Source organism: Pezoporus occidentalis, unplaced genomic scaffold (genome assembly GCF_034315485.1).
Source record: "Pezoporus occidentalis ecotype Australia unplaced genomic scaffold, CSIRO_AGI_Poc_V1 ctg99, whole genome shotgun sequence".
NCBI lineage: Eukaryota > Metazoa > Chordata > Aves > Psittaciformes > Psittacidae > Pezoporus > Pezoporus occidentalis.
Window position 1 is genome coordinate 162,261 of NW_026916358.1, and position 25,140 is coordinate 187,400.

General features: G+C 38.1%; 1 protein-coding gene across 7 annotated transcripts; it reads right to left on the reverse strand.

Annotated features, from left to right (window-relative positions):
• Positions 1 to 564: 564 nt before the first annotated feature.
• Positions 565 to 24,976, reverse strand: DCUN1D2 (defective in cullin neddylation 1 domain containing 2). Of its 7 annotated transcripts, none has more exons than XM_062606963.1 (7): positions 24,809 to 24,976; positions 22,026 to 22,242; positions 18,406 to 18,574; positions 15,866 to 15,996; positions 4,091 to 4,173; positions 1,845 to 1,941; positions 565 to 1,096 (listed from the first exon to the last, which is right to left on the reverse strand). In XM_062606963.1, the coding sequence occupies exons 1-7, from the start codon at positions 24,809 to 24,811 to the stop codon at positions 1,017 to 1,019; spliced, it is 780 nt and encodes a 259-aa protein (XP_062462947.1). In that variant the 5' UTR covers positions 24,812 to 24,976; the 3' UTR covers positions 565 to 1,016. The 7 variants fall into 7 exon arrangements, with proteins under 7 accessions (XP_062462947.1, XP_062462950.1, XP_062462948.1 ...); XM_062606966.1 differs by having other exon boundaries at positions 22,026 to 22,396; positions 24,809 to 24,974; XM_062606964.1 differs by having other exon boundaries at positions 22,026 to 22,423; positions 24,809 to 24,974.
• Positions 24,977 to 25,140: the final 164 nt, after the last annotated feature.

Genomic DNA, 25,140 nt, shown 5'->3' on the forward strand with positions numbered 1-25,140 from the left:
CCTTGCTTCTACTTATCACTCCAAAGTGGAAGCCAACCATTTAAGGTTTTGGGCTTATTCACATATGTTATCTGCAAGAAGTGCCAGGAACTGTATTTGTAACGATGCTGCATCCAGCTAGCATTTATGATATGGGTCATACTACAAATAAAACTGAAAGTCATAGTCCAACAGTTCCTTATTTAAAATTAATAAAACACACACAATGAAGCGTAACTGATTTATGATAATCATACATGAATTATAAAAGAATCTTTGGTTGTTTAATGTCTACTTTAAAATGGGCATTAAAGAGTTGCAACATAGCGTAAGAGCAGCACGCCTTCCTCAGCAACGCTACTGCTACATGTCCTAGCACTTCAAGAAGAATAATGAGGAAGTTCATCTCACCCAGAGAAAATAAAAGGCTGGATGTAATCCATCTCTACATCTAGGACTTCAAAATACAAATTTTAAATTTTTGTAACAGGTAAAAGAAGCATAATTTTTTTTTTCTGTTCTGTTACAATTCTGTATTAGGACAGATCCATGGAGCTAACTTTGATAAAAATACAACATACTGCATAAGTTTTATTTAGGGATTTAATTTATATACCACAAATACTGCTTTTAATATAAGTACAATATAATACAGTCTTATTTATGTAACTGCTGGTGTTCACTCTGGATCATGAACTGAATGGCATGCTGTGCTGTCAAAACTTTAATAAAATTGCCTCTAGTTAAACTTCTCCAAAGTATAAAATCATGCAAAATCTACATCCTATAAGATACAACCAGGACAATAATTGAAGCCAGTAGCCCACAAACAGCCTGGACTATCTTCTGAGTTTGTTCAAGTGTCCACGAGTCAGCCATCATTTTCTTTAAGCAGAAAGGAAGAATTTCTGTTTTGTCTGCAGAATCTCATCACAAGCACTGAAACCAGCAACAATGTGCACAGTTATCAGCTAACAAGTCTTCATTACCTAATGCAGTTCAGAACACAGGTTTAGTCCATATTGACAAGCCTGGTGTTAGGAAGCTTTACGTTTTCCTCCTGTGACTACTGGTCGTGCATATTCCACAAAATCATCTATAAGAACAGGCCACGCTCCTGAAAAGAAGTTACGCAATTCAGAAATTAATGTAACATTATCAGCAATAAACTGGTGCAGTCTCTAAACATGAAGTATCGGAAATTCACTTTGACATTTCTGGCCTAGTCCAGCTTTAACAAGCGTGACATGATAAACACTTGAAAAAAGTACCTAATAAATTAAACATCTGAATCTCTTCTTGCAGTAACAGTTCTTAGTAGAAACTAAAAACTAAGATTTGTATTTACAGCATAAAAATCCACACTAGAAAGTTTATAAACGTTTGCTGATGGCAAAACCATGGCATCCCTATTCAAGCCATTTACAACTTAGGAAATATTTCTGTACACAGCCATCCCAAAACAAGATTTGAAGGATTAGCAACAAGAGCGTAAATTGTTTTTAGGTTGGTAAAAAAAACAATGTTCAGGTAGATATCCTTGCAAGCAGAAAAATTACGTATTTCCTTGCAGTTAGCAGCACTTCTGTACAAAAAAAAAAAGTTTCACTGAAATTCCTGTAGCATGACAGGTTTAAACAGCATGTGCTATCTCATGGAGTGACAGTATCTCCTATTTACATATTACAGCAAGCTAGTTAATCTTCTTATCATTACTGTTTTGGCAACAACTATGACACTATAATTGCAGCTAAACCTCTAAGGGTAAACAAATTAAGACAGAAGATAGCAGCACCTTCTATTAATTTAAAGCAAAATTTTAATTCTGCTGCACCAATTTTTGAAGATATTCAAGTGCTGCTTACCTTCCTCATCATAGTTGGACATATCATCTGCAATCATATTTCCGAAGTCTAACAAAAGATTCCAAGTATCTTTTGGAATTGATCTTTTATGATGTTCCTATAAAGGAGAAAAAATGATATTGTTCAATCCAAGCTATTTTCAAATTTTACAGTAGTGTTTTGTATTGACATACACAGAAATATTTCACAAATATTTTTTCTTCTTGCTCTTTTTTTTTCTCTGCAATAAAGTTCACAGCTTCCAAAGGAAGCTACAAAACAAAAATGCAACTGAAAAAAGTCTAAGAATTCTTTAAGAGTTGTTTTATTTCTTCTGCTTTCAGTGTGTTTTTAGCTTACTATGGAAAACAATAAAGCAATTCCATTTATACTTCTAATGACATCTATTCCAGGTTTTGAAACTGGGCAGCCATGGGTTAGCATTCTACCATTTAAACTTCAGCCCTTTTTTCCTTATCCCTTTTTGCATATGCTTACCCAGCCTCTCCTTCAACTTTTTGGTTACAGTTGCACCTATGTTCTTCTCACTTACTCCCAGGCTGCCTTCCAGATCAATCGTGCATCTCAGCCTCTCTTCAGCTATACTGTTCTTCACCATAATGCACTACCTGCACTTGCTCCACTTCTGCCCGGTCTCCTTTCTCCCCAGTCTGCCGTTTTCCACTGCCACCTTGCCTGATTTAAGACATACTCTTTCTGCATCACCCCATTCACAACTACTGGTTGCCACCTGGCTGGTTTGAGCAGTACTTCAAAACACTTCAGTCCTATTCAGAATCCTCAACTTTTAAAGTTAGCACTCCCAAGAACAGAGAGTGTGTGGCAAAACACAACTACTAAGCATGTGGGAGCATCATCAAGTCAGACCATCTACATCTCCCTTCATCTGCTGATACTTCTGCATTACCTGTAGATAGCGGGTGATTAACAGGGAATTAAATTTCAACATCTAGTTCTGGTTCGCAGTAAAAAAGTGCAACTACATGAAAAGACTTTTTGGTGAAGTATTGGGGTTTTGTGGTTTTGGTTTTGTATTGTGGGGTGCGTTTTTTGGTTGTTTGTTTTTTAAGCAGTAATACTTTAAAGTATTGAGAAGAACAAATTTCATTTGAAAAATCTGGAAGCTGATAAAAACGAGGCTGATGTAATTTCTTTTAAGGTAAATATTTAGGTTAAATATTTGTAGCAAAATAAGACATTTCATAGCACTTCATCTAGATTGAAGCAGAGATCTGCAGAACTGTCCGCTGTAACAAACATAGCCCAGTGGGGAAAAACCACTAAGACTTTTCTTAAGTTATATCTGAAGATGCATTTATGTATATATTAAGGCAATTAAAACATGAAATGTTTTCACAAGTTCTCTTGATGAAATTGGTACTTTATTCAGTGAATACAAAAAATACTGTTCAAAATTTTGAAAACACTTCAGAAAACATTGCAAAAGGTGTACACTTCCCCTATTAGGCATTGGTGGTTACAGAACAAAACGCAGAAAGATTTCTTAATTCTCCTAAAATACAGAAAAGAAGACAATAACAAGGTAAATTACAAATTATGTAACATTATGGACAGTGTTTGGGGTTTTTTGCAAGTACACAGAAACGTGAATGCATAAAAATGGATGGATGAATCAAGTCTTTAACAGGAATATTTTGAAATTTTTAAAGTTTAATTTATGCATTTTTACTCCACTGCCCACAGAATAGCACTGGTAATAGAAAAATGCCAAGATCGGTTCGTAAGTATTATCTAAAAAATAAGTTGAAGTAATTACTTAGGCAAGAACTTTCTTTTAAAAAGAAAAGTCTCAGGTTAAGTCAGTCGTAACAGAATTGACATTTAAAAAAAGACTGAGTTTATGCATTAGTACCACAAAAGGCAGAGCATGGTAAAATACATGGTTGACGATAATCACAGTTGTCTTGAGAATAAAGACAACATAAGTTCAATCTACAGTCATGGCCTCCTTTCATGCAGAAGCTTTCATCAGTAGGAGGATACAGGATCAAGCAAGCAGAATTCTCTATTGTTCTGCTACATCTTTTTGCATTCTTCTCAATTAGAAAACAAGATAGGAAAGATTTAATTTGGCTTGATTTAAGAATATTTTATATTGGCTTTCAAAAAGGAAAAAGTTTGAAGGAACTATTGAGAGATCCTTTTTCTTTATTGTTGAACACACAGGCTGCAAATCAAACTGCTGTGGACGAAGACAGTCAGGAAGGAATAGGGTACATACTTACCAACAAAAATTTATTCCAAAGCTCTAGAAATTTAAATCTTCCTGACAATACTAAATTCCAATATGCAATTGCCATTTCTAGATCTGCAAGAGACAAGGCAATATGTAAATATTACAGCATATTATACACAATAAAACTCTTATGGTTAAACGATTAATGATATATCCAGTGTATAATGATACAAATGAATAACAGTCTTCTGAAATCAGTGCAAAAAATTATAAGGAACTGTTTTCTACTCTCACTGACCCAAAAGGCAGGAGACAAGCAGTAATGGTATAAACTGTATATTGAACAGAGTCATAAAGGCTAGAATTTTTTTGTCACCATCCAGCATGCCAAACCAAAGCTACTTTCAGTCTACAGAAACAGAACAAAGTAGTTATAAAACTCTACATACAAATAATAAAAGATATGTGCACAGGCACAATACTTACTGATAGAAACCCAAACATTTAAGTCTGCATATACTGATTCCTGTTAATTTACCACATTTTAGACACACATTGACTTTAAAGAGATTTTGAGGACACAACGGGATAAAAAAGCCCCAACATTTGTCTTCAGCACAGTAATTATACAGCACTCCTTACAGCAATAATTCTCTTCTTCTGGAATCATCCAATAGACAAACACCTACATCCAATACTGAAAACATGAGTCCAAGAAAGAAGCCCTTATTCTGTACCATGATCACCGATCTGAGAGCAGAGTTCAGCTCATGCATCATCAGGAGGATGCAGCACTGCCACACACTGAAGCGGAAAAGTAGGAGCTACATTAGATGCAGCATAAGGATAGAAAGGATGTTTTTCCGAAGACCTATTTTCATTCTCAGCAGCTCAAAATACCTAATGGCTTCTGTGCTCGGCCACAAAGAGCAGCATTAAATGTACACATAGTGCTGTGCAACCACAAAATAAAGCACAGTCTGTCTTAACCACAAGATTTCAGTTTGTCCTTTCAGTGCAAAGCAAGTATAAACAAAATGTGAGACTTAATAGGTGTATTGTTGTAGCAGATAAAACAGAAGCTTGACCTCCACCTACAGGAAAGGAGCATGGTATTTTAAATTGTACATACCACGTTGTCCTGGGTTCAGCAGTAGCTGTCGTGTTTCTCCTTCTTGATAGCTGGTGCAGTGCAGTGTTTTGACTTTCAGCTCGGGAACAGAGCTGATAACAAGAATGTTTTGGTTTGGCCAAGGACTTTGTGAGCCTCATGCTCTGCCAGGGAGGAGGGGGAGCCAGGAGGAAGCAGAGACAGGACACCTGAACCAAACTGACCAAAGAGGTATTCCATACCAGAGCACGTCATGCCCAGGATGTAACTGGGATTGGGAGACTGCAGGGTTGGAGGAGGTATCGGTCGGAGCTTGGTCGGGCTTGGGGGGCTAGTTATCGGTCGGCTGGTGGTGAGATGATGTATTCTCTTCCCTTGTTATTTCCTTTATCATTATTATCATTGGTGGTAGCAGTAGTGATTTGTGTTATACCTTAGTTACTAAACTGTTCTTATCTCAACCCGTGGGAGTTGCATTCTTTTTGATTCTCCTCTCCGTCCCTCCGAGAGCAGGGGGAGGGCAAGAAAAGGGGGGGAAGTGAGCAAACAAATTACCTGACTGGGTTTAAACCACGACACACGTTACAAAACAAAGGACACACTATCACCTGAAATTAAGTTTCGGATCTGAAAGAGAAGTTGCAGATTTTAACATAGCCAGCTTCTCAGGGCCTGCATCATAGAGGCCTGGGGCCTAGACAAAGCGCAAGAGCTAAAATGTAGAGAAATGCAATGTGCCTGTACCTAGCTATGGAGATACAGTGGCGCTGGAGGTGTTTGTTCTACTATGATCAGAGTGCTCTTCAGTATAGAACATGCTTTGTGCCCTGATAAACTTCTTTCAGTTCTTCCTGTCTTTGGCACCATGCTCACTTTTCACAGAAAATAAACAGAAGAGAATAGTTAATAGCATTTACCTGCTGCTCAGATATGCAGATTAATTATTCATATCTGTTATCCCAAATGAAAAGCAAAAGAAATGGGAAGGGAGAAATGAATAATCTTAAGGGTTTCTAAACTTCACTGTTAAGTGATTGGCTTGATCCCATTCGCTCAGGCTTCCTTATGAAGACAACCTTTCCAAGCCAATCTTGCAAATCGGTCACCTGACAACATTACCAAATGCACTTTGAAGAAAAAAAAGCACCTTAATAGGTGAAGAGTTTTTATACTTCTGATAGAAATATTCCTTGGAAAAAGGAAGAAGTTACAGGCAAGGAAAGCATATCCTGCTGAGGATGCTGCTCTGTAGGGGCTGAAACTGGTCCACCGGGAGCTGCCCTCCCCATGAAGCAAACAGACGGAGGTCCTGATCTTGGTTAAGAGTAGCTCAAGGGAAAAAAAATTTAAAAGTACATCTTCCTCAGTTGGTTCACTGCAATCACACAAACCCCTTAACTAACACAAGAGATATTTGAACAAAAGGAGCTAGATGGGACTATCATTTCTGGTAGTGGTGCCAGTTAAAAGCAATATTAACAGTACTTGAGAGAACAAGGCCTTTAGGCTGCTACATTCTCAGGAGATGTGGCTACACTTTTGTTTGAAGACAGTTCCCTACCTATGTTGAAAAACTTAGCACAGGAGGACAGAAATGGCAATTTCTGCTTTAAAGGAAAGACCAGTTCTACACTGGGATGCTAACAGGATGCTAAGTGTGAATGAACAGTAATTCTGTGGTGTTTGTGTATCTGGTAAAATTAGTGCAGCACTAACAAATATAAAAAAAAACCAAAAAAACAAAAAAACAAACCCACAAAAAAAAACAACAAAAAACCCCTTATGCCATCAGAGTTCTGCATCCCCATAGGAAGACGTGCTTTTTGCATGGATTTCTTAGGCAGTCTTACTGTATTTCAATGCCGCATAGATATGAGGGCACCATTACAAATAAAATCAAACTACAATTATAAAAATATGCTGGTTTTGTACCAAGAAATATACTTCCTGCATTATAGACTAATAATGCAAGTTTTATAAAAGGAAAGGAAATCACAGATGCATATTTTCCAGTGCTCCAGAAACTACCGCCTAAGCAAGGACCAGTTTAGAAGAGACTTCATTGGAAACATCCATGTTCATATTCAGAAGATTAAATACTCACCATTTAGCAATTTTAAGCTTATAAAAATACAACATCACATGTGTACATTATACAACAGTCTGAGCTACCCATTCACCCCAAATTATTTCCAGTGCTAATACCTAGTGAATGCTGTATATCATGCAGCCCCATCAGTATAGTCCAAAGATTTTCCATACACTGAAACAAAGCTTCAATATCTAGATATTCATCCTTTCCGGTACCAAGTCTAGATGTGCTAACATACAGCATCTATGAGGCTTTCTGTAACAAAACCTTAAGAATGGAGTTGCCCAAAAGTGATACCAATTACCATTACAAAATTATTAAAATTAAAATTCCTAAAAAAATGTTAAAAATATACAGGTTATCCAAGTAAAGCAAGTTCAAGAAGGAGGCAAAGGCTGGTAAAAAATATTTCCATTATTTTACACATTATTTTGCTAAACAATGTTTATTACAGTAAACATGTTCTGGTATGTTTTAAAAGTTTTGAATTATTTAAAATATCAGCGTTTCACAATCAGAAGTAAATCATACTGCCTGCAGTATGATTTAGTCTGAAACATTAAAGCTTCATTCTAAAGTTGCTTCTAAAAAAAAGCTCAGCCTCTTTTACTGATTGAACAGAGAGCCTGAGGGATAAGAAATTAGCACAATTAATGCAGAAGGAGAAATACATCATCAATTAGACAACCTGTGCCTATTTTCAAGACACGATCAAGTGCTTATCTTGTTAACAAAAAAAAAAGAAAAAAATCATTACTGTTTGCATGAATAAAAAATTAATCAAATTAAGCTCCTCATTCCTTTATGATGATTTTGGACAAGGGCAATGAAGTCATTGCACACAAGTAATCAAGGAAGAGAGAAAACAAGAAGATAAATCAACAGATAGCAAGGACTTGGCTGGAGAGTAGGATTTATGAGGAACATGAAATGAAGTTCATTTAGACCTGGTGTGCCAAAACAGCACTCTAGGACTGCAGCACCCACGTCACTCTCTGCCAAATAAGAAATTTCCAGCTCTCAGACTGCTCTACCAGTAAGACTGTTCATGCAGTCATGTTTGATGCAGTCAGATTATTAAAACTAATTCACCTAAACTACTGGTATATAGATACATATATAAAAAGTTGAAGGCATTACCTTGGCTTTCTAATGACATCTGAAAATCTTATTACGTTTATCAGAATACTTTAATATTAGCCACTGCTTCTCTCATAATCCCTAGTCAGCATATTAACTACATTCTGCACATTACAATGGTAGCTTCTATCATGTTTTAGAAGTTGGAAACAAATAACATGTTTTAAGATCTACTGACTGCCCCCATATTGCCTTTTCTTCCTTTACTGATGTTTAATCTTCTTATCAGTATTATAAAGCTTTGTTACTTCCTATGTCCCCTCTATGGGAGCCTTCAAGCAGCTTGTTACATGAGTCAGTGCTCACCAATGAATTTTATTCAAAGAGTACTCTTTCAAACTACATTTTTATTTTCTTCCAAATTAACAGGATGAATCAGCCTTACCCAGTCCATCTACACACCCGAACCAACAAATTAGTAAAGAATGTACCAATGTTAGCAGGAGGAGAAAGGAAAAAGTTACTTTTATTAGATCAGTTAACAAGGATTGAAGAGAAAAAAAAAAAGTTTTTTTTGAAATGAGAATTTCAGAGCCAAGAGCCCCTTTGTTTGAGGCTTTCTCTCCCCAGTGCTTTCACCAAAACTCTCCTGTTCCCGACACTGCATAAAAAATTAATCTGGACAGGTACAAGACACAGAAATCTATTTTATCGTTCAATCACCTTGTAAAAATACATGTATCTCCTGTAAGAGACTGAACTTAAGATGTTTTCTTTATAGTCATACAACTTGCCCTGAAGTGTCACTTGGCTAATATTAGTTGATCTCGTTTTCTCACTGGGATCACAGGCAAGTATCATACGTCTGTAAAGCTGAAACAAAAACTACATTGCACTAAATTATTTTTTTTTTTTGATAAAATTCCTGGACACCATGTTGAAACTGGTGCAGATGTGGGAACACTGGAAACTGGTGTCAAACTACCTCAACAACTGGGCTATCACACTATCTAACCAACAAACATTAGGTGAATACTTGCAAGGCAATTACTGAGTTACTTGATTCCTTGTTTCCTCATCTCTGAATGATTTTAAGATTCTTCTTTGGGCTCCAAATTACTAAGAACATGGACACAAGAATTAGTTTCTTCCCTAATCAGAATGTTTTTTTCTCCTCTACAAACAAGTAACACCCACATGGCAAGATAACAAGAAAATACCATCAGAATTCAACCTAAAAACCCTTCACTAAGTTCAGAGCAAAATAGCTCTTATCTGCAATTAGGAGCTTTCCCATGGGAAGAGAGAAGGGGAAAAACAGATAAGGGCTATGAAACAAATACAGAAAGTGGCTAAACTCAGGATCCAGCTGAGTTGGATCCTTTCATCCCTGCAAAGCTGTAAGCAAAGAGCTTTCTAGGGCTCTACATTTGGGGATGTATAATACACAGTGTTGGAGTTAAGTCCCTGTAGCGGACACGGAAGAGTGGTGAAGCACAGCATGTGGATTGCAGAATTGCTCTGGAGGAATTAGGAAAGGTGTGACCATACTTACTAACTCTACCTCAGCATCTGCCACGCTGAAGCAGGCTGATTCCATGCAGAACCTTTCATGTGATTATCTTGAGCACCAACTGCACAAAAGCAGAGAAACTGTTCCTGAATATGAGCTAGGCTTAGAAGATTATCTAAACATCAGAGTGCAGACTAACGAACATGATTGTAGCCAGTTTCAAAATCCTTCTGTCTCTGCAAATCTCTCCAGATAAACTACAACAGGCGACTTAAAGTTGACTGGATATACATTTCCTAAGTAAGTGCCAAACATGAGTAAAAGAATCAATGAGACATTTCTGGAACTGGCAGTTATGCCACAGTTTTGCTGCTACTATTGGCCTTTTTTGATTAGAGCTGATCAAAAGCTGATCAGCTGCTCAAGAGCTGATCAGCGCTTTGCTGTTCTAGACTAAACTTCTAAATTGCTGATGTTTTCTGAAAGAAAAATGTGAACAAAAAGTAAAGCAAGGACCATACACACAGACCAGCTAAGGTCACTGAAATACCTAAAATACAGCATTCACAGACCTCTTCCAAAGTAAGCATGAAATTCAGTTATTAAACTCCAACTTCTTGCATCCACTCACTTCTACAAACACCCTACAAATGGATCAATCTAATTCTTCACTGAAAGGGGAAGAAATCTTGATGACTAACTGGGGAGGGGGATAGGGTAGAGATCCTTCCCTGATGTCTAAGCATCTTTTCAAAGAATTTTGAGATAGTGCTATGATGAAAGCCAAAGTCGATGTTGCTTCAATTAAAAAGAGCACATTATACTCATCTGCTCATAGAAGAGGCAACCTCCTTGAAGTCCACATACCGGATGCAAAGAGTCACTCTTCTGGTCTTGAGGTAATATTTGATTCAAGTCTGAATGCCTTCCTCATGTATCATCTCTTGCTTGATCCCAGGAAACTGGCAGAGAGAAGGAAGCACAACCTTTTGAGCCAGCAAACAGGCGAAGGGACCACAAAGGAGTGATGAAGGACCAAATTTGCTTTTTGTATCCATGTTGAAAGTTGAAGACCATGAAAGAATGCATTAAGTTCCTCCACGGTGCTGAAACAAACTGTAGTAAACTCCTGAGCATGAGGAAATCTCCTGAATATGTCTTGTTGGGGCTCAAAGGGAGACTTACAGCAAGTATCATGTTAAAAAAAAAACAAAACAACAAAACAAAACTGAACTGCTCTGTATAAAAATGACAAAAGATCTATAATCTTTAGTACACTCAACCAAGAGCTAGGATGCAAAATTTCACTCAGACTGCAGCAGAAAAAAATAGAATGTGGGACTAGAAGGCAAGACAAACCTCTCCAAATCTGCACCATACAAAATTTACAGATTTATTGTACTAAATATAGTAGCAAGAGCATGAGAGAGCAGATTAAACAGACAGAATCACAGTTATTCATAATAATTCTTTGTAAAAGTCTCCTGGCAAACCAGACTTTAATAAACTGCACTGTTTACATTATCTCAAAATACATACAAAACACTCAGATGAAGTCTAATAAATATAAATCTTACACGTGCCAGGTCCAATATGCATCCATTGAGACAGAACTGCTGTGTTGAAGCCTTACTATCATTTTTCCTTCCAAATTCTTTCCACCACTTTGAGAACAACTGTCTTAACAGTTCTATCTTTTTCTTAGATAATAATAAAATCTATTCAGACGTATTTGAAAGACACCTGACAGATGGACCCTGAGTAACATTAATCAGAACATCATTTTCTGCTTAATCATGGTAATCTTAGGCAATATGCTTTTGCCTCCTGCATCTCACACAAGTTAACGCTCAAGGTGACTTGTACTACTTTCACTTCTTTAAACAGCATGTGTCCAGTCTGAAGAATACTGCTTGACAATATTAAGCTAATAAAAGTAAGTGGAAACATTCAAGTTGGATGAGACTATAGAGCCAGAAGTCCTGCAAATTTAAAGAGAAATAAAAATTCCCTAGTATCACCACATGAACTATGGAAGACAGGCTCCTATAAAAGGCAGTCCTATTTCTGCAAATGAGTATACGTGTGCCTATTTTGGGGAATGACAGAACAGATGTAACTTAATTTACTGGAGAGGATTCTCCCCAATGCAGAATTTCTTGCATTGGTTTTGAGAGGAACTGTAGAATTAGAAGAAATTAAAAAGCAAGGGAAGACAGGCTTTTCTAAAAGTACATAAAACACAAAATTGCACATGCACGCACACACACACATCCGCCCGGAATGCCTTCCTGGAGCAAAATCCACTGCATCTCAAAGATGACTGTGTGGGGTACCACCAAAAAACATTTTAAGAAGGGTTTCTGTGCCTTCCCACTCCCTCCCTTACAAATGGCAGCTGGTGTAATAAGAGATACTACGTGTCCTGCTGATAACTCCTGAGAGAGAAATGTTTGGGATAAACAGATTATTTTCAAGATATGCTCCAGGCAAAAAGGTTCTATGAAAATGGACAGGATTCTCAGAAGCAACTTTCAGGAATTCAGTCTGAAAGCACTGGTGCCCAAAGTGAAGCCAGACATGGTGAAATTTATCCCAGTATACTAAAGAAACCTCAAATTGCTACCTACCATCTTTGAGAATTCATAGAGACCAAAAGGGTTCTAGAAGAATCTCAGTGCTTCTCTGCCAAACTGGGAGAAAATAACTCATCCATGAGTGTCGGTCCTGTAGCTAACACTAATACTTAAGTAACTCAGATGATGCAGCAAAGAAAACTTTTATCAAATCTGCAAATTACACAAAGCCTGAAGGAGTACTGCGTGGTAAGAGGCCAGGATTAGAATTCAAAGTTATTTGGATAAACTGGAAAACCACTTGGAAGTAAATAGGAAAGATTTCGTTAAAGAGAAATGCAAAGTCATATAGCTAGTGGAAATAACTGACTGCAAATTCAAAATTAACTGGGCGCACTGCAGTTCTGCAGAAATGCTGTAACATATTACAAACTGCAGACAGTATCAGTTTATACACATAAGCAAGGTAATAATGGGATGTAAATCGAGGAGCAAAATATCTAAGGTGCATGGAAGCTTATCTAGCTTGTTTGGGTACTACAAGACAGGAGAAAGTTAGACAATAGGATCCCAGAAGGCAAAAAAAAAATAATGGGAAAAAAAAAATAAAAAAAAAAAGAAGATACAATTGCAGTATCAGAGAGCTGGAATATAAAATTTATCAAGGTAGTCAGCTTTACTCAGTCCAGAGATTAAGGGAAGACACATACATACTTGCCAAAAATTGTTACTAACTCCAAGGAAACATTCTGCACATGAACTCTGGACGGGTAAGTACTGAACTGAAGAATTCAGGAACAAAGGTTTCAGTTATATGCTAGAAAAAGAAAAAAATATAATCTAACACTAGGCTTGAGCAAGCATGAACAGAGATGAGTATGCAAAAGGCTTATAATGAGAGCATGTCACCAGAAACATTTTTAAGGCAAGCAGCTAGGGCAGTAGCTTAGTAGCATCCTATACTTAGGTAGCACTGCAAGGTCATCTGACATGCACGGGGGGAAGGAGGAGAGGTCAGTATCTTAAAATGACCTAGACAGAGCTAGGCAGAGATTTATACCAGCTCATTTGGTAACAAATCTAATTATACATTTATTTAACTATCTGGACTGAATTCATAAAAGCATGCTGAGCCAAGGCTCCACACTTAGCAAGAGAGAGACTTTGTACATGGATGAAATGAATTCCTGCATCTCCTTGACAATAGGGCACATAGTCACTGGGACACAAATACCCAGAGAAGAAGATGGACAGTTTGTCATTCTAGGAGAAAATACACAGTGTATACAGAGAAGAGGAGGCAAAATAAAAAGACACCTAAGCCTCTAGTAAATGTAGCTGAAGCAACTAGAATACTCAGCTCATACAGACACCCCTGTAAGATAACTGAATATTTTCCTTGCTGAAAATTTTTTTTGCTGAAAGAGAACAAACATAATTGCAGCAGGAAGCAGTTAGTTGTAAATGCCAACCTATAAACATTTTTTTCCCCCATTTCTCTGCTCCCTGAATATAATGGCATTCCCTGAAAAGATTCCGACTGCAAAAGTATACAGTGTCAGCTTTTATTTGGATAAGCTATCACTGATCTCAATCACTCAGAAATATCATATTACTCAATGTTTGCTCAGCACTCTCTTTCTACTTGACCTATAGTGATCCAAGTTCACATCAGACAAACATGGTGTATCTCCACTGAAATAAGAGCAGTGGCACTTACTTTATTTAATATCTGGAATCTTCTTAGCAAAACAGTAAGAAGTCTGATGAAAAATGTCACCAAAATACTGCCATGTAAGAACTAAGCACTACTTGAGATTAAGAAACAGTATTATCAGAGTTATTAAAATTCCTGAAAACTGAAACCAGCAATCGTTCAAATCAACTTTTTCTATAGTTTACATTAAACTTTAATTTTTGCACTTTCTTTCTCCCACTAATACTTCAAATCTTAGTGCAAGAAGACACTTAGCTGTTTTGTTGCCAAAAAGTACCATTCTTACACAACAAAGAAGACAGCCTTACAAATGAAAGGGCCTCCATACCAAAACCATAAGTAATGGAAACCAAGTAAGTTTCCTTTTTCCTCCTCATGTCGAATAAACAGTACATTTGGTTCCATAACCTGAGTTGGGCTGCCTTCCCTCCTCCTCTCTTTGTACAGGCTTGGGTGAAAAGCTTTTGAGACATATTTCCCAAGTACATGAGTTTCATGTTGGAACTGATTCAATTAAAACAGGAAGACATTCGTAATATTTCTTTAGGTATCCCATAAATTCCAGCTTTGGCTGCGAATGACTTACCTTTTCCAGTCTGAAAGTACTAGGCTTTGTAATGAAGAGAGGCAAGAAAAAGAACAACTAGCTAAGGCACTTCAATTCCAACCAGCCTCATAGAACCACTACAGGACAATTTCTTTTTTATTGTGTATGGAAAGGTGGCATGTGACCCGTGAGAGTGACATGGAATGAAAAAAGGAAATTGCTGCAAAAAAATGAAGAAAAATGGAAACTGGCTAAAAGTTGCCCACACTTTAAAAGAAAAAAAGACACTGGGAAAGACAAGAGATATTATTCAAAGTAATTCCCAAGGAAGAATGTGGAATCGAAGCCTCTGGTTAAGAAGCTCTAAAATAAATGTTCTTGTCCTCCATCTCAGTACTCTTCTAATAGTTTTTGAGAAAAAGTATTTATTAATGTGCTTGCCAAGTAACAGACACAAAGGCTATGATAAAAAAAACAAACCACAGAAAAAAAAACCCTCCCCAGAACATTTGCTCTTCTCACCCACAACCTAAAGAGAACATTGATGATGGTAAGGCTCTATTCTACACACAAAACAGGTTAATTCCTTCCGTCACAGTGTCTTTCAGAAATGGATATGTTACAAAAGGCTAACAGATTTCATCTTATAATTTTCTTCATCTATTCAAGAGCTATAGATATTTTTGATTTGAAGAAAGTATTAGAATTTAAACAACATATCCATTTTACTCCAGTAATATGAGGAATGGGACACATCTCAGACTTTATATATAAAGAATAACAGTTTAATATTTTATAAACTGCACACCTATTTCTATTCACCAGCTTTGAACCAAGACCATAACATTATTTTCCTAAACTTTACATAAAAACTGTGAGCTAAACCTAAAAAGTCTTAGAAGAAAAATAACTTTCGCTCTGTTTTCTCCCTCTTTTTAGCTGGTATAGACATCTTGTTTCAGTTGTTGTGAATAAAACAAAAAATACCAGGAGTTCACTAGCTCAGTCTTTGAAAGAAATTATGACAGGTCTGCAAGAAGAGATTAATTGCAAGAGATGAGGAAAAGTCAGTGAAATAAATCAATAATGAATTTACTACACAATCACTAATGAGAAAACTGTATCATATTAACTATTTGAAATTGACTTCACTGTCTGTAGATATTTTCTCAATTGTTTTCTACTTACCTAGACCTTTTTGTCCAGGGTTCTTAGCAAAGTTAAAAGTAAACTGATAAAAATCTTTGAACTTTATTGGATCCTTCAGCTCTTGTTCCAGTCTTGGCAATAGAGCTTTTAGTTTTTCTGTGGTGTCACACCTGTTCAGAAGAGGTTACACTGTTTGTAAATATATAAGATTTTCTTTTTACTTTTTTTCTTCTTATCCTTTTTTATTTTTTAAGGTTTAGTTTCAGAGCAAAATAAAACAGTAGTTAAGATAAAAACCAGAGTATCTTTCTGGAGAGCATTCTTAAGAATCATAAACATTCATTTGCCTTTATTAAACAATTTTAAGTGGAAGATCATATATAAGCATCCATTAAGTATAATACCCAAGCAGAAGTCAGTGGTTTAACTTTTCAGTCTCCTCATATGAACTCAAACAATAAACGCTATTCTGCTCTTAAAGAACACGTAAACCTCACTGAAATCTGCTGTCCTTTCCCTTTCATAGCTATTGTAACACAATGGTGTGGGGTTTTGCTTTCATCTAGATAGACATTACTTATTCCCTGCTCCACCTAAATGAAGAGCTACATACTATGTTTACACTTCAGATTAACATTAGAGGACTTTCAACAAAATGAACTATTATTTGCAGTCATCTTCTCCCCACACTGGTGGATCAGTGGGGAAAAAAAAAGGAGGCTCTGATGACAGCTTGAAGGCTGACAAATGGTTTAACAGCCTGGCACGGGTAAGCTAAGACAGAGTCAAGTTACTGAGATTCTAACAGAAACACATCCCTTGTATAACATGAGCCTGGAGCACTTTCAGTGAAAGCACCTGAGCTGACAAGATGCAATTTTAAAAGAAAAGGGGTTTCTCCCAAGCCAAGGAATCAAATGAATATTCAAGGTTAATGAGATATTACCAATATTTTGAATTATACCTAGAAATCCAAAGCAAAGGAAATAGATTCAAAGGAGCAGATATCATAACTAACATTTTGTATTTCGAAGTTCTCAGTAGCTAAATGTATTTGTTCTGAAGATTCAAGAAATATTTTATTAAAGGATGGATAACTACAGTAAAACCCATAAAATGCAGATGCAGTTTTAACCATCTTTCATGGTACAGGTAAAAATAAGTAGTTTGCTGGCCTCCAGCAGTACCTGGTGAAGAAAAGAAGGAATTATGCTAACAGTCTTCAACAGAGAACTTGAGTTTCATGGAGACTTGATATACTTGACAATAGGGACAAATATCATATCTTCTCATACGTATTCTAAATGTCCACCATGAACTAAGCCTCAGGGAATTTCTTTTCACTCAAATCTTCACCTGTGTTCAATGCTAAAAATCACACCCCGCACCACTGATATTTAACAAAAGCATTCAAAATTCTCAATAAGCACTATATCAGAGACAAGCAGGTATGATCAGATTATTCTCCCAAGAATATCATAATGTACATTGAGCAGATAAATAAAAATCACAGACCTCTGTAGAACTGTATCAGAGACAGTCATCAGGACTTGGTAGGAATGTCACAATAAAGTTTCAAAACAAAATCGAAGCTGGAATCTACAGGTGTTTTAGCAAAAACTTTTTAATCAGTCATACCAAATAATGCTGGCAGCTTTTAATGTAACAGCATGAGCGCGTGATTGCTGTTGATGGCTAGAAAATCATAATCATCCTTACAGTCTCTGCCCAAATAAAGCAGTAGACTTCTGATGACATCAAATGTTACTTCACCGCAATTTCTGAATATCCTTACCCAAATAGGAAAGCTTACAAAGAAGTCAACTGATGAGGTCAGTAACAACAGAGTACTAGGACGTCTACTCAAGAAACAAACACTCCATTTGCTTGAAGTTGATCTACTGTAGAAAAGTATTGATAAGGTACCATTTTGAGAGCAAATGAAATTATTTAGCTCAAACAATATGCAGAAATAATAAACCTTAATCCTCCATCTAATGGAGAAAAAAAAAAAAGGTATCATTTTGACACTTCTCTATATATTAGAAATACTGTATCTCTTCCAAGGAAAAGTTACACACAAAATACTATTTATGGCAACAACTGCTTGACTTTATTGCTAAACTGAGACAGCGTGGTTTAACCCCAGAGTCTATTATCCAGAACAGCTCCATGATCCAGGAAGAAAAAAAAGTAAAAATAATTATTAGTTACATCATGTCCCTTCATGCACCTCCAGCGACTGCCAGCTTTTAACACCACATGGTCCGACTCAATCCCTTAACAAAACCATGCATATGTTTACTATGAATTACATAAAAAGATCAGCATATCCATCTGCCTTTCTCTCTGTACAGAGAGGAATTATATTGCTACACCCTTACTGTGGCCATCATTAAGGCTTTGTAGTAAAGCACTAATTTAAGGAAGATGGGACACTACAGGCATTTAGCATCAGTTAAGCATGTCACCAGCCTTACCAGATTTTTGAAGCTTCACACTTAATTCAGTTAAAAATGTTTTAAACAGAAACAGAGCTCAGGCCTTACATGATGAACTATGCAGAAATGGATACTTACCCCAACTCTGTCATCCCATCAACAAATTCCTTTTTACTGAATTCACACTGAGTAGCTGCCCTGAACTTCCATGCTACAACTAGGACACTGATACTGGCCGGGTCCAGGCTTAAATCATCACAGAACTGCTGAATTCCATCAATGCCAATTTTATTTTCATCTTGTGGATCTACAGTTCAAAATACAAAGAGAGGAATTGTCATTACTTGCAAAAAAAAAAAAATTACAAGTAATCATTTGCACAGCTGTGATATGCTGCGCAACACAGGTCTTCAGTTTTTCGTAAGTTTCACAAGCGTCTTCACTTGAAATCTAGTTAATTATTGAAGAACCTTGAAGAGTATCTGTACATAGATTAAGCATTCTGCACACTTCCCTAGAAACTGGTTTGCAATTTTTCCTAAATTCATTAGCTAATGTCAATGAAAAAGTTTTGTCTTCTCTCCATAACGCTCTACAAAAGACCTGAATTAACTGAGGAGATGCCTGACTACACCTGAAAACCGTAAAGCTGATAAACACATCAAAATGTACAATACACTTATTGCTTAGCATGTCTTAAACTTAAAAAAAAAAAACAAACAAAAAAACACCCCAAAACAACAAAAAACCACCAAACCCACAAAACACAAAAAGAAAAAAAACACACACATACAAAAAAAATACCCAAACCAACCAACCAAAAAAACCCAAAACCAGCAAGAACACACCTACCAAGTGAGCCCACAGATTTCCACACCACCCCCTGCCCCCAACAGAGATATTCCAGAATTCACTGTAACTGTTTAAAGACCACAACCAATAGGCTTTAGTTTTAAGTCAGGGAAATCACCAAAACGTTGCTCAAACAATGCCTTAGCACAAAGGACTTCAGCTGAACTGCAATGTTTCAGTAGCACTACTACCTTTTTGAATATAAGAACCACCATTAACTACCTACAACAGGGTAAATGTCACTGTAAAAATTCTGTAACAAAATTCTCAAAAAAAAACCCACAAACAAAAGCCCCTGCATAAAAACTTAAATAAGTGGAGGGAGGGAAAAGCCAAACAGCAATAAAAAATGAAATCACACTGTTTTCAAAGGCTGACAGTTTATAAATTATAAAACTGTCTTTCACAGCTTTTGATAGGAAGATGTTTCAGTATCACTAATTGGGCTACGTAGAGAAGTATCCCTCAAGTAAATGTAAGACTAACTCCTTAAACCTTTCAGCCATTTTCATCAACTCCTTAAGCTTTTCAACCACGTTATTTTAAGTCATTATCCAATGAGTTGATTAAAAAAAAAAAGTCTTTTTTTTTTTGGGGGGGGGCATTGTTAAGCAAAGATTTCTTCCACTTTTCCAGCCAGTAGTACAGTGGTAAAAATGCTAAATGCAAAGAGGAAGTGAATTTAGCAATGACTTTTACCCATTAAAACAGAATTACAACCATAGTACAATTGAGTGACCTTTGAGCAGGAGTAACGGGCAAACACACTTTTCTACTATATGCCAGATCTAGCTCTAAGACACATAAAACATATTTCTTGTACATTCGGAGAATAACTGAAGAACTAAAGGCAAAAAAGCGCACTAGTGCTGAAATCACTGAAAAAATACCCATGGATTTCAACAAGGACTGGTTCATCCTTATCATGTTTCTCATCATCCAGGTAACTAGGACCAAAAATGAAACTGTTGTTTTGACAGAGTTGCTGGATAAACAGATAAGAAAATTAACAAAACCACAGACAATTAAAGACCTCTAATCTCAGATTTCAAATACAGTGTAATGTCTGTAGCATTTTATGGGCCCAGTAGGACAAAGGAATTCCTTGCTGTTTTGAGGCCAATGATTCAGGTTTAAACTGTGCATGAAGGAAAGGTGCTTAATCTAAACTTTTGCTCTTTTCTCTCAAATTTTGTGAAAAGTTTTGTTCAGGTCTGCAATTTTACTGAAGTATTAAAGTGCTAGAACTACAAAGGTGTGCTGCTAACCAAAACACAGACATAAAACTGACTAGATTTCCTTTCACAGAAGTCAAGTGGTGCAGTTTGCCACTGCTGGAAAATGATGAATAATAAATAAAGCTTGTGATTTAAAAAAAAATAAAATTTGTGATTTAAAAAATAATAAAATTTGTATATTCTTAGTAGCATTTAAAAAAAATTATGTATTTTTTGACCCAGCAGTCTGCAGCACTAACATGCAAGGAGCAAGCAAAAGACTTACAGATAGACAGATACACATTTTCTATGCATATATATTTTTTACATATATATATATATATATATATATACACACATTCCCCTATACCAAATAAAAAAAAAGTGGTACTCTAGTTGCTTGGTATTTTGTTTTTTTGTTTTCTTTGTTCATTTTGGTCTGTTTGCGTGTGTCCCCCCAAGACAATTCTTTACCATATGATAAGTAAAGCATGTCTATACTTAAAATAGAAGACATTACGTAAAGTGTAACAAGAAAAAAAAGGTGGAAACACTATCATACAAAGCAAGCTACCTACTGCCATTAGAAAAGTACATAAAAGTATAGTTGAGTAATTGTTAAGAGTTCATTTTTTTAAAACATGAGATGTATGGATCTCAGCAGGGGCTGGCAATGATTCCAGGCCACAATGCTCTGTCATGTAATGAATAACACAGACATCTATGTCAGAAGGCCACATTTCAGAAAGCATTATTACCTACATCACATACATTCTTTATTTCCATGACTATCTTTCCCTTTTTTGTTCTTTTCAGCACTGCTGTAAAACAAAACCTGGAAAAGAAACAACTCCGTATTTAATCCACTTCCCTGCGGTTTTCACTCCAGGTCTCTCTGATCAGGCACATCACTTTTGCTGTAACACGCCAACACAAACAATAAAGTAAGAATGGAATTTCTATGACTAGCTCCTCAGTTTTCTTACTTGACTGATACGCTTATTTGACATGCTGAGACAGACCAGCACCACCCCCCTCCCCGGCAGTGTTCAAGGCCAGGTTGGACAGGGCTCTGAGCAACCTGGTCTAGTGGAAGGTGTCCCTGCCCATGTGGCAGGGGGGCTGGAACTAGATCATCTGTAACACCCCTCCCAATCCAAACCATTCTGCAATTCTGTATCTGCTTTGTCAGACTTCTAGCTGTAACATTATCTGAAACATCTTTTTGTTTTGATGGGCAGAAATACTACTATCTTTGAACAAAAAGAACTCCCCCAAATATTAGCGTAAGAATAATGTGTATTATTTTGTCACACAAAGTACACTGTACATATAATAGCAGCCACAGGCAATAAATCAAATAATTTGCATAATAAGCTTTATTCTATTTCCCACCGCATGCAGCTGACACTATTTTCTCATGGTAGGTTTAATTTCCTACTGTTAATTTAGTTTCAATTCTACAGATAATCTACAGAAGTTGTGTAGTGAACATTAAGAGCATTTAAAACCTTTTTCATCCTTACCTTGCTACCACAGAGTGAGAAGCAAAAACTAGCAATCTTTCCTATAAATCCTTCAGAATGGCAGAGGGAAAAGCAGAAATATCACGCAAAGAAAATAATTAGAAAAAAAAAACCCATAAACAAACAACAAAAAATCTGCATTAAAAAAAAAACCAAGCCTTACCTTTGTATCGATTATACAATTGTTCTAATTTCTTCTTGTCTACTGAATTTTTCATGGATTCTTTGTAGTACAAGTCTGGGTTCTGGAAGTAGTTGTCTGTTGCCACTTCTAGTTTCCATTCATTCTGCATTAAGCAGTAAATAGCAGTCCTTTCACCAGCCTGGGTAAATGCCATAAACTGGCGGACCTTGTCCTTCTGAGACGATTTAAGCTTATGCTTTGGGATGCAAAAGAAGCAGGAAAGCCAATGAAGCTAATCCAGAAGTTTTGTTTCAGCATTCTACTACTACGGCCTATCTTTAAAAGGTTTTAGTTTTCTTGCTGATGACAACTTTCACTTCAGAATTACAGGAAGACAAAGCCTTGTTCTTCTGCAGTTAAAAAGACAGCATTTTCTTCTGAAAACTGAAATGACAGCATCTATATATACATTTTTAGCACCACATATTTAGCAGTAATAAATTCATATTTCTGCTTTATTGCTCACATATGCAGAAGTTTTTCTGTTCTGAAACAGTGGTAAACACAAGTTTCACCATGCAACAGTATGGTTACCCTCTGAAAAATATGCCTAGTAGTTATACAAATGAGATTATAAAGGCATAACTTAGAGATTCTCAGATTCTGTGTAACTCCTTCATACACAGAGAAAAACTTCTCAGCAGTTTTCCTAATATTTTTCTAGCAACAATGAACAACACAAAGTTTAATCATTTCAAGTGATCAGCTAAAAAAGGCAGAACCATTTCTTACACTTTTGCACTAGAAACCACTGCCAACAGAAGATATTAGGCAAAAAGAAAATAAAGCAGACATGTCAGTGATTTGCTGAATGTTATGATGAGACTATAAAGTCACTGTAAATGTGATCTAAAACTTTAATGCTGAAAAAGATGTTTATACTATTAATACATTAAACAACAAAACTACCTGTTACAGTGGTATACAGGAACCAATTAAGATGCTTCTCTTAATGGCAGCTAATGGCAGCAACCATACTGACACAACATCACTAAACTTCTGGAGCACTCAAGAGGTAAGAACAGGGATTTTACAGGGAGCAGATCCGTTATTAACATAGATCAACATTCTTCATATGAAGTTGGAAGGAGGAAATATCTTAAACCAAACTCTGGGTTTTATTATATTCTGACACATCCCATTTTTGTTAAACCATACTTAACACATGTTCTGGGCCAATAATTCAACAGATAAATTTGTCTCATTACTTGTTAAGTCATCAGGTATTACACAAAATTTACTGGTCACTTAAATGGGGGGGGGGGGGGGGAACAAGACCACACGAATCCTGATTCAGTGAACAGTAAGCAGCAAATGTGGGACCATCTTTCAGTCTACTTGTTATCTCTTGTATACACATGGATGGTGACATCTTGACTACAGATGGTCCTGAGACAAGAAACACATCATGTAAACAAGATAAGGACTTTGGTCTTTTCTATATATTTTTTTAATTTCATATAAGAAAAACCATTTAAAACTTCTTTTTATGCAAGGAGAAGAGTGTGAAGTGGGAAAAGAGCCACAAAAGTGTTATCTTGATAGAAAAATATTCAATAATCCCGTGACTGCAAGCACTATGTAGCCTCTCTCCCCTCCAATATTCATTAGCGTCTAACTATGAGAGTATCTCTGCACTAAGATCCGCCTCAGTTACATAAAATTCTGAGCAGTAAACTAATCAATGCTCACTTCAGCACAAAGGTCTCGACAGCACCCCCGAATCAAAACCCCACGTCCTCTCCCAAGTGCCCTGAACGCCAGGTATTCAGGGATATTTTCTAGGCTCAAAACACTGACTTATCTGAAGGAATGAGAAGAAACACATTCGACTACCCGATTCGACTACTCTGCCACGTAGTATAGTTTCTACTCTTTGCCTGTGTGCAGTGTCCACCGCAGCAGATACCGGTACCTACACACACTCTATGGAGCGGGGGGTGGGGAGCTTCTCGCTAACGGGACCCAAACAAGGAGGGACACCTCGCACCAAGGCACGCCTAAGTCAGCTTTACAGCCCTCTCAAGACGTTAATCACATCACACCGCAAGCCTGAACGAAACGCCGGAGCGGATACAGCGCAGCCTACTGCGGAGGCGCCGAGAGAACCCTTCCCGGGACGGGACGCAACGCGTCCGCTCGTCCCCTGGTCCCCCCTCCCCAGAACACCTCTTCCCCCCTCAAGGTGAGGGAACCAATACCTCTGCACCTTTCCTTCCACCTCCGGCTGCACCTGCCGCGTCCCGGGAAAAGAAGAGGGAAGGACAGGGAAAAGGGGAGATCGGAGGGCCAGGCTCCGCCCGCGGCCGGCAGGCGGGGCGGCGGGAGCGCGGGACACTGAGCTCCGGCAACCTGCCCCGCCGGCCCCAAGCCCAAAAAAGGGAAAGGTACGCGCCGCGCCGGCTGCCGGCGCTCGAAATACCCGCGGCGGCGGCGGCAGCGGGAGCAGCACTGCCCGCCTCCCTTCCTCCCCTCAATTCCGCCCCCCCCCCCTCCGCCCCCAGTGACCTTCCCCAGTCCCGGCGGCGGGAGGGCCGCTCCGCTCCTATCTGTCTGTCCTCTGTCGCGCCTCACCCCCGGTGTACCCAGCCCCGCCTGGCGCCATCCCGCTGCGATAAACGGAGTGGGAGCCGGTGCTGATGGAAGCGGAACGGCAGAAAACCGCGGGGCGCTGGGCTCGCCGGTCCGGAGAGTTGGGGGTGTTGTTTGGGGGTCCCCGTCCCCGTTCCCAATTCCCGTGCCCCCCGCCCCAAACAACGTACCATTTTATCACCGGCGCTTTGACCAACTTCACCGCCCGGCGCCGCCTCCCGCGCAGGCGCGAGGGACCAGGCGCAAAGGCGGAGCGCAGGACGGGGGCGCCCTCCCGCCGCGCCGGTGGAGCCTGCGGCCCTTCCCTGCACCGGGGGACCAGCGGTCGGGGTGTCGGCTGGGCCGCGCTGTGCCTGAGCGGCGAGTGCCGGTGTGCACCGTCTGGAACGCGTCAGGGAAGGGGGAGAATCCACCTTTACGTTTCCCATGACATGCCGCGAGGAGGCGCTCGGACTACAGATCCCGTCTGACGCTGCGCATAAAGGTGCCGCCGCACCGGCTG